The sequence below is a fragment of the Syngnathoides biaculeatus genome, chromosome 17, assembly GCF_019802595.1.
Source record: "Syngnathoides biaculeatus isolate LvHL_M chromosome 17, ASM1980259v1, whole genome shotgun sequence".
NCBI classification, from domain to species: domain Eukaryota; kingdom Metazoa; phylum Chordata; class Actinopteri; order Syngnathiformes; family Syngnathidae; genus Syngnathoides; species Syngnathoides biaculeatus.
Window position 1 is genome coordinate 2544430 of NC_084656.1, and position 9292 is coordinate 2553721.

The following is a 9292-nucleotide window of genomic DNA, read 5'->3' on the forward strand; positions in this document are numbered from 1 at the left end:
TTTCAGCCCTAAATTTTTCGTGTCAGCCCCTAAGAATGGCCCTAAAAAGCCCTTAAATTTTTTGGGTCTGACTGAGTATGAACCCTGCATAAACCTGTCTGATCTTGAGAAGATCTGTGTGGACGAGTGGGCCAAAATCCCTCCTGCAGTGTGTGCAAACCTGGTGAACAACTACAGAAAATGTTTGACCTCTGTAATTGCAAACAAAGGCTACTGTACCAAATATTAACATTGGTTTTCTCAGGTGTTCAAATACTTATTTGCAGCTGTATCACACAAATAAATCATTAAAAAAACATACATTGTGATTTCTGGATTTTTCTTTTTAGATTCTCTCTCACAGTGGACATGTACCTACGATGAAAATGTCAGACCCCTCTATGATTTCTAAGTGGGAGAACTTGCAATATAGCAGGGTGTTCAAATACTTATTTTCTTCTCTGTATTGGTAGAATGGTGCTGAGGATGGAGCTGCCAGGCAAAAGAGCAAGAGGAAAACCAAAGTGGAGGTTGATGGATGTTGTGAGGGAAGACTTGAGGACAGTGGGTGCTAGAGGAAGATGCACGAGATAGGCTTGGATGGAATATCTTTTACCGTATCTTTTTTGACATTTTTTGAACCAGCCTTTGCTGGCCAAAAAGCCTCGTCCTCGAGGGGCCGAATCACAATGCAGGGTCCAACAAGGAGAAAAGTGCCCTGTCCCGGAGCCCTGGAGGACATCCCAGTAGGTACCTCAGTGTCTGTGCCATTTGGTTGATTCCTCCCACTGAATTCCAAAAAGGATAAAAGTGCTCCCAAATAAGAGCCCATTCCTCCCGCCGGGCCACAACCCTGAGGTGATATTATAACTATATAATCAAAAAATGTTATCAGCTGAAAACAAAAAAAGACGAAGACTAACGCATACTACAGGACATATGCGAGACGCTCAACAGCGTGGACGAAACAGGAAAAACAAGAAAACGGGTGGAACAAGGGAAGTTGTTGGGTGAGCCTTCGATGATGTGCAATCAATCAGCTCACGGGATAAAGCCACTCGTGCTCTCATTGGTCAATGTCGCGCCGGAAACCAATCACGCACCTTGTATCAACATCTTTTTCCGCAATATGACTGTATTTTTGTTTCATTAAAAACCCGTGTACAACTGAAGCCGCAAAAAGTGAAGCACCAAGTAGTGAGAGAACCTTGTGTATCACCCCCCACCAGCCCCACCACTTATTGGATGTCCCATCCAACATCACAGCTACACAGCCCCTGAATAAAAAAATTTCAATTTGAGACACGCTATTGTAAATGTCCACGCTGCCCAACGCAACAAGGCGTTATGTCATCATGCTGTTGCACCACACATACACAGTAGTTGCTTTCCTTGATGGAGCTCTGCTAAATGCATTGTGAAAAGGCCTTAAACCCCTTTTTCTGTATTCTAATATGCTTGCTTTCACTGTGACTCCACAGCTTTATCTACATACAAAGCCACAAACCCAAAATATCCACCCCATTGCACCACGCAGCACGGTTCCCAAGTACACAGTACTGTATGCTAAAAGACTACTACTTACATAGTGATTTGATGCCAAACAGTGTTGTTTCTTCACAATAGTGTGTTTTCACTTATTTCTGTGTTGTCCAGTATGTTGCATACTAATAAAAACAAGGTAACCATAACTTCTTCCTGGGACAAAAATGTATTGCATTTTCAGTCATTGCAATGGGGAACATTCCCTCATTTGCTTAGTCATGGAATGATTTGAATTCACAAACGGAGGTTCCGCTGGAGGCATTAATTTTGAAGTACTTCAACCTCGACCCTTTTCATCCGTGTTGTTACTATGATCTTTTCGTACTCTGAACATTTTACTGTATTTTTTGTCTAACGTAGGTTCATGAGCAGAAGTTCCTGACATCCAAGTCTAGAATTGCTTCAAACCATTTTTCATGTACTGTGGGTACAGAAAGTATTCAGACCCACTTAAATTTTTCATACATTGTTCTATTGCAGCCATTTGCTAAAATCATTTGGGGTTTTTTTCCCCCTCATTAGTGTACACACAGCATCTAATAGCCACTCCAGTTTTGTCAGGTTGGAGGGGGAACATTGGTGGGTAGCCATTTTCAGGTCTCTCAATTGGGTTTAAGTCAGGGTTCAAGCTTAGACATTCAAGAACAAGTCACAGAGTCACAGCATGATGCAGCCCACCACCATGCTTCTCTTTGGGGACTGTAATGGACAGGTGATCAGCAAAGTTCCCTCTTAAGTTGCGCACATGTGCAATTGCGCAATGCTGATGTGATCACTGACATTCTGCGTTGCACATAAAAAATAAAAATCCGAGCCTAGTTTGAAGTATAACATAAAACTATTCAGTTTGTGACATTTTGCAATGGGATTCAATGAGTAAGGGGTGAGTGGCTGCTACATTTGACAGCATAATTCACATACATACGTACGCACCCCATCGATGTTGTTTACAATGACAGTGTCCTTATGCACACTGCCCACCACCGGTGTTTAGTTAGCAAAGCGGTCTGGGCAACATAGAGTGAAGCCGCGCTAGACACGCTACGTATTTTTCCCCTCAAAAATATTGGCTAAAGTAAAAAAAAAAAAAAAAAAAGTTATTTTAAGATGCAATGACTGTCGGAGTGTGTGGGTATTTGGGTATGTCGTAGTTGTGGTATTTGGGCTCAGTGATTATAAGAATAATAACGTAAGAGCCAAAAAAATGTATTTATAAATAATTTCATATTGATAGGAACATTTCACACTCATAAATATAAATTTGCTTGTTAAAAAAAAAAAAAATCATTTGCTGCTTTGCACAGTGTACCTAAACTGCACATCCTTTCTATTAAATCCTCTCAAAATCAAAAAGCTATGAAGACCATAAATGTTTTTGAACAGATAATATTCTTATATAAGATCCCCCTATTGTAAATTATAAGAAAATTTATTTTATGTACGTGTGCGAGAGTGTGTGTGTGTGTGTGTGTGTGTGTGGTGTGTGTGTGTGTGTGTGTGTGTGTGTGTGTGTTGATGTGATTTAAAATTATAATAATAATGATCTCATAGCCATCAATATGAAAATGCATCTCTGCTGTCAGTTCAACAGCCTCACATGGCAAAGTTCCCGAGTACACCAGACAGCTGATGTTGCAAGTTATCCCTTTGAATTTTTTAATTCAATCAATCAAATAGGGCAGGATGAGACAGTGTGCAATTTTAATAATCCACCTTTGCGCACAAAGATGAAAGCACAGACAATACAAAAAATACAAAAACTGAAAACAAAAACTATCTGTGTTAATGTGATGTTGCCTCCTATATTTAAAATACAGAATTAGCTTTTTGGGCAACGTATCATCTGTGCTTTCATCCTCAGTCAGGCTGTGCCAAGGTTGAATTTTAACATTTGACACCATCTCATCCTGTACTTTCTACTTTGGCTTCAGACCAGACATTTTTTCTCAAAAAAGAGAAAATCTCATCCAGTTTCACCACTTTTTCTTGTATTATTCACATACTCCAGTGTTTGTAATTATGATTGTACCCCTTTAAAATGGGGGGGGGGAGTGGGGTCAGCAGCAGGTCTTTGTGAGAGGCAGTGTGCTGCCATGTTTTAAAAAAAAAAAAAATGTCAGACTGTAATTCACTGCGCTGGATCCGTTTTCCTCTGCGCTGAGTGTGTGTGACAAATGTGCAGTTGTGCACTTTAGAGGGAGCATTGGTATTCACCATAAAACAGTTTGGCAGCATCATTCAGGTGTCACTGCAAATGATGCGCAAGACATAATTCAGTTTTACACCAAGAAAAACAGACAATTGTGAATTAAAATAATAATAATAAATACATACATTTGGAAGCGGCCTTTCAAATTTATAGTTCATAGTTAAACTTGGCTTGGTTTGGTTAGCAAGGTATTTTTTGTGTACTTAAAAGAATATCAGTTTGACATTTTCATTGTTTGCAACGAAACAGTTAAAATTGTTCTCAAGTGTTCTGATTCTTTAATAAGCCATGTAACTTCAATGGATGACACACTGAGGTCAAGCGGCTCAGGACGTAAAACATTTTGAGGGAACAGGTGTTGATTGTTTGCTTTTCTCCACACATACTGCTTAGAATTAAGGCAAACAAGTTATAGCTTGGTCTTATTTCTTATCATCTTGGAGTCCTTCAGGTGTTTTTATTTTTAAAGCACACAAGGCTTCCGTCAAACCACTCTACCATAAAGCCCCAATGGGCGGAGGGTTGCAGTGATGGTTGACTTTCGAGAACTTTCTCCCATCTCCCGACTGCATCTCTGGAGCTCAGCCACAATGATATTTGGGTTCGTCTTTACATCTTTCACCAAGGCTTTTTTCCTCCAATTGCTCAATTCGGGCAAACAGCCAGCTGTATAGGAAGGCTTATGGTTGCTCCAAACGTCTTCCATTTCAAGATTATGGAGGCCACTGTGCTCTTAGGAACCTTAAGTGCAGCAAAGATCTTTTGTAACCTTGGCCAGATCTGACCCATGCCACAATTCTGTCTATGAGCTCTTAGGCTCTTTTGATATTATGATTCTAATTTGCTCTGACATGCACTGTGATCTGTTAGGTCTTATAAAGACAGGGATATGGCTTTCTTGATCAAGTGCAATCAATATAATCAAACACAGCTGGACTCCAATGAAGATGTAGAACCATCTCATGGATGATTGTAAAAAATGGACATCATAAGGTCTGAATACTTATGGTTGATTATCCGAATCAGCTTTAATGGCCAAGTGTGTAAAAACACACAAGGAATTTTTCTCTGGCAGTCGGTGCTGCCCTTGTACGACATTGAGAACAAAAAACAACAAAGTAGCAAGAACAAAGAAGAGATATTTCTATTTATAGGAACTATTCCTTATAAGACTTGATGTAAGCTCTATATAGATAAGTGTGTCAATTGTGCAAAGGGAGCAGTTTAAAATGACAAATATTTTTTTAATTATATATATATATATATATATATATATATATATATATTGATTGTCCGTCGCAGTCTAAGTTTGTCCTTTTTTTGTGACGGCCCCAAAACAGACTGTGATGGTAGTACATTGTACTGAGTGGATGACCGCTGTGTAGAACTGTCACAGCAGCTCTTGTGACAGGCCGTGTTTCCTCAGAAACCACAAGAAGCACATCCTTTGGTGGGCTTTTTTGAGGATGGAGTTGATGTTCATCCCCCACTTCAGGTCCTCTGAGACTGTAATTCCCAAGAATTTGAAAGTCTCGATGGTTGACACAAGACAGTTCGACAGCGTCAGGGTCAACTGTGGTGAAGGATGCCTCCTGAAGTCCACGATCATCTCCAGTTTTTTGAGTGTTCAACACCAGGTAGTGTTGACCACACCAAAGCTCCATTCTCACCAATTCCTGTCAATACGCAGACTCGTCATCATCTTTGATGAGGCCGATGACCATGGTGTCATCTGCGAACTTCAGGAGTTTGACAGTCTGATGCCACGAGGTGCAGTCATTCGTGTACAGTGAGAAGAGCAGAGGGGAGAGGACACAACCTTGGGGTGTCCCGGTGACGATAGTGCACGTGGATGAGGTGGTGTTCCCCAGCCTCACCTGCTGTCCTGCCCATCAGGAACTTGTAGATCCACAGGGAGATGGCAGGCGGGACGTTCCATAACAAGCTAAAGAAGTTTGGAGGTGAGAAGTTTAGGGATGATTGTGTTAAACACAGAGATGAAGTCCACGAACAGGATCCTTGCATTGGTACCCTGGCTGTCAAGATGTTCAAGGATGAAGTGCAGACCTGTTAGCGCAATAGGCAAATTGCAGTGGGTCCAGTTGGGGACCTGTGACGCTCTTGAGGTGGTCCAGCACAAGGCGTTCAAAGGACTTCATGACCACAGATGTCAAGGCAACAGGCCTTAAGTCATTAAGACCTGAGACTGCTGCTTTTTTGGGATCCGGTATAATGATGGAGCATTTGAAGCAGGTTGGTTCTTCACACAGTTTAGAGAACTGTTGAAGATCTTTGTGAAGACAGGAGCAAGTTGGTCTGCGCAGACTTTGAAGCAGGATGGGGACACAAGGTCTGGGCCCGGCGCTTTGTTGATCCTTTGTTGTTTGAAGATATGTCTAACGTTGCTTTCATGAATGTTAAACGGTGTAGTGGAAGGTAGTGCAGCTTCGTGGGTGCGTGGTGTGGAAGTGTCTCTTTCAAATCTCCAATAAAAGCTATTTAGGTCATCAGCTAGCCCGCTCTTGTTTTCTACCGGGGCAGAACGTCGCTTGTAGTTAGTGAGCAATTGTAATCGATGCCAAACTGGTTTGAATCATTACCGCCAAGATGTTTTTCCAGTTTAACTGCATAGTCCCACTTTGCAATGTTAATTTCTTTAGTCCACTGGTTTCTAGTGTGATTGTAGAGGGCCCTGTCCCCACTACAATATACAATCTCTAGCCTGGAAGAGTTGTCTAAGACTGGCTGAAAATTGCAGCTTGTTATGGAACGTGCAAAAGGATTTTGTTGGAACACACACACCTCAGAAACTGACATGCGCCGTAACAATATCTGTGAATTCATTGAGCCTGCATGCTGAATTTTCAAAGACACTCCAGTCTGTACAGTCAAAGCAGCTTTGAATTTCTAATTTTGCCTCGTTGATCCACTTTTTAACTGATTTGACTAAAGGCTTCGCACATTTAAGTGCTTGCCTGTATGTAGGTATTAAGTACAACATGCAGTGAATAGAGGAGCCAATGGGTGTGCAAGGGATTGCACAATATGCGTTTTTGATGGATGTATAACAATGGTCTAGAATGTTATTTGCCCTGGTTGGACATTTGATGTGCTGCTTATATTTAGGGATTTATATATTTATATTATATATTTTTTTAAATAAAGCTGCAAAAATTGCAATGTTTTATTTCTAGCAATATTGGGTTCCGTGTGTTAATTAATGAGGAAAAAAAATAAAAAGATTTTAGCAAATGGGTGCAAAATGACATCCATCCATTTGCTGTACCCAGCTAGCTATGGGCGAGAGGCGGGGTTCTTCAAGAACTGGTCACCAGCCAATAGGAGGGCACATAGGAACAAGAGTGAACGTTTTTATGGGTTCTGAATACTTTCCATACCCTCTGTATAGTGAATGATGTTTATGCATTTTTGTTTGAAACTATTTTATTTTTACAATTCTTTCCTTTTGTAGGAGTTAGATGCCCAGGCAGGCAGACTATTGCTGGCTCTTTGGAATCAAAACACCTAAGTCATGCCTAACAGGGTGTTGAGACTTCAACAGCATCCTTGGGATAAGTTTTTCAAGTTCACAACCAGTGATGAAAGCAACTAAATCTGTTAAAAATATATTTGGTATAAATCGTTGAGAATTTAGGTTCGTCATATTTGTATGCATTTATCATTACAATAGATAAACTCTAATTTAAGACAACAGAAAGTAGTTGTGGGAAGCATATGAATTACTTTTTCTGTACTGTAATCTGCTTTTGTCTTCAAAGTTGGCGTCTTACAGGTCACCATGAATTAAGTTTGCATTGTATTTATGCCAAATGAACAAATTAAATTTATATACATTTGATTTTATGGAGTTCTTGTATTTCTGCCATGCCTACGAAATTGTTTAAATGTTTATATTTTGAACCAAAGTATGTTTTGTCCATTTGTTGAATACCTAACCATATTAATGTGTAATAAACTTACATTGCCAAGATTGTGAAAACATTTTGCACATACTGTTTTCATAAAAAGGCAGTACATTATAAGAATTGCAGCACAATACTGAGTGGTTTGCACAACTGCCTCACAGTGGTTGGGTTCAAGGTTTTTCCCTGTCATTTTGTTCCTTTACCTGTGCTTGCATGAGTTTTCTCCTCGTATTCCAATTCTTCCCACATTCCCGCCAAAAAATATATGTTAGATGAATTGAAGACTCAAAGTTGTACATAGGTGTGAATGGCTGTCAGTATGTACCCTGTGATTGACTGGTGACCAGTCCAGGGTGCATCCTGCCTCTTGCCCAAAATCAGGTTGGATAGGCTCACCTGCGTCCCTAATAAGTGCAAGCGGTACAGAAAATGGAAGGCTTGTGAATAGAATGAGGATTTCTGTGCTTTTGTTTTCATAGCAATGATCCAAATTTAGCTTTAGATGGTCAAGGAGCATGTCAAACTTAATATTGTCTTCATAAATGTTTTCTTCATAGGTGAACTGAGTTACAGTAGAATACTTCAACGGAAATATTCTGACTGACATTATGCCTTTTTTCCTTTCTAGAAATTCAACACTTAAAGTAATACACATTTATAATCATCAGAACATTTATTTCTTCGATACTAGGTACATGTTATTACATGAAATAAGCCATCCATTTACAAGATGATGGATGGATGCCAACTTTTTCATAAACAAGTATAAACTTCACTATCACTTCAAGTATAAATATTTGCATCAAATGTTACTAATAACTGAAGACTGGAAACGGCATTGGATAGAATGGAATGTGTGAGTGGTACAGAAAAAGAAATTTAAGATCAAAATGACAACACAACCAACCAGTAAGAGGCAATAATAAGTGGGTTGGATTTTTATCTACCTAAATATGAATCTGTTGAGGAAGGGGTGTGACAAGTACCAAACAAGACTGGACTTGGCAGGACAGGACTTGACAAGAGCAGTGAAGCCTGGCAGTGCTGCCGGTGTATGTAGAGAATGTGTAGTGCAAATCACCCCTGTAAAGAATATTGAGTGCAAATGGAGAAGATAGAAGATAGTAATTGCAAAGGCAGTGTATGGTAATTAAAGATGGAGCCGTACTGAGCAACTAAGCCAATTAGGTAAGTCTGGGCAGCAGTGTCAGAGACTAAATAATTACCTGTGGAACAAGATTATTGAATTATAAAATATAATTGTAATCCATTACATGACTGGGAGAAAATCTGTAATAAAAAAAATTGATTTTACATATAGACATGAATTATAAATATGTTGACTTCTGAAGTGTATTTTCCCCTCGTGTCTGGGCAGTGTTGTGGAGGAAGCACTCCTGGAGACCAAAGTTTTATTTTATTGAAAGATGTCACAGCTGCACAGGTCAGATAATGCATTGGGTTGAAGAGCCTGAAAAAAGAGCCCTCCTCCACCTTTGTTCACTGCTTAAAAATCCTCCTCCCCTGGGCGTGGAAAGGAAGTCCCCCTCTCGTGTTTCTCCTGGACACACTCCCTTCTTCCTCTCACTTATGGAACATACCCCCACTTTTGGCTTCGGGGAATCTGTGGTAA

General features: G+C 40.0%; 1 protein-coding gene across 6 annotated transcripts in view; it reads left to right on the top strand.

The window, feature by feature from the left end:
- ythdc2 (YTH domain containing 2) overlaps positions 1-7592 on the top strand; it is a 120725-nt gene extending 113133 nt beyond the window's left edge. For 2 of the 6 annotated variants that reach the window (XM_061847671.1, XM_061847673.1), the window contains exon 31: positions 453-4958. In XM_061847671.1, the coding sequence (XP_061703655.1) occupies positions 453-554 (102 nt within the window). In that variant the 3' untranslated portion in view covers positions 555-4958. Of the gene's footprint in view, positions 1-452; positions 4959-7205 lie in introns of those variants that run through there. The other 4 variants (XM_061847669.1, XM_061847668.1, XM_061847667.1 and 1 more) reach the window with 4 other exon arrangements.
- The last annotated feature ends 1700 nt before the right edge of the window (positions 7593-9292 follow it).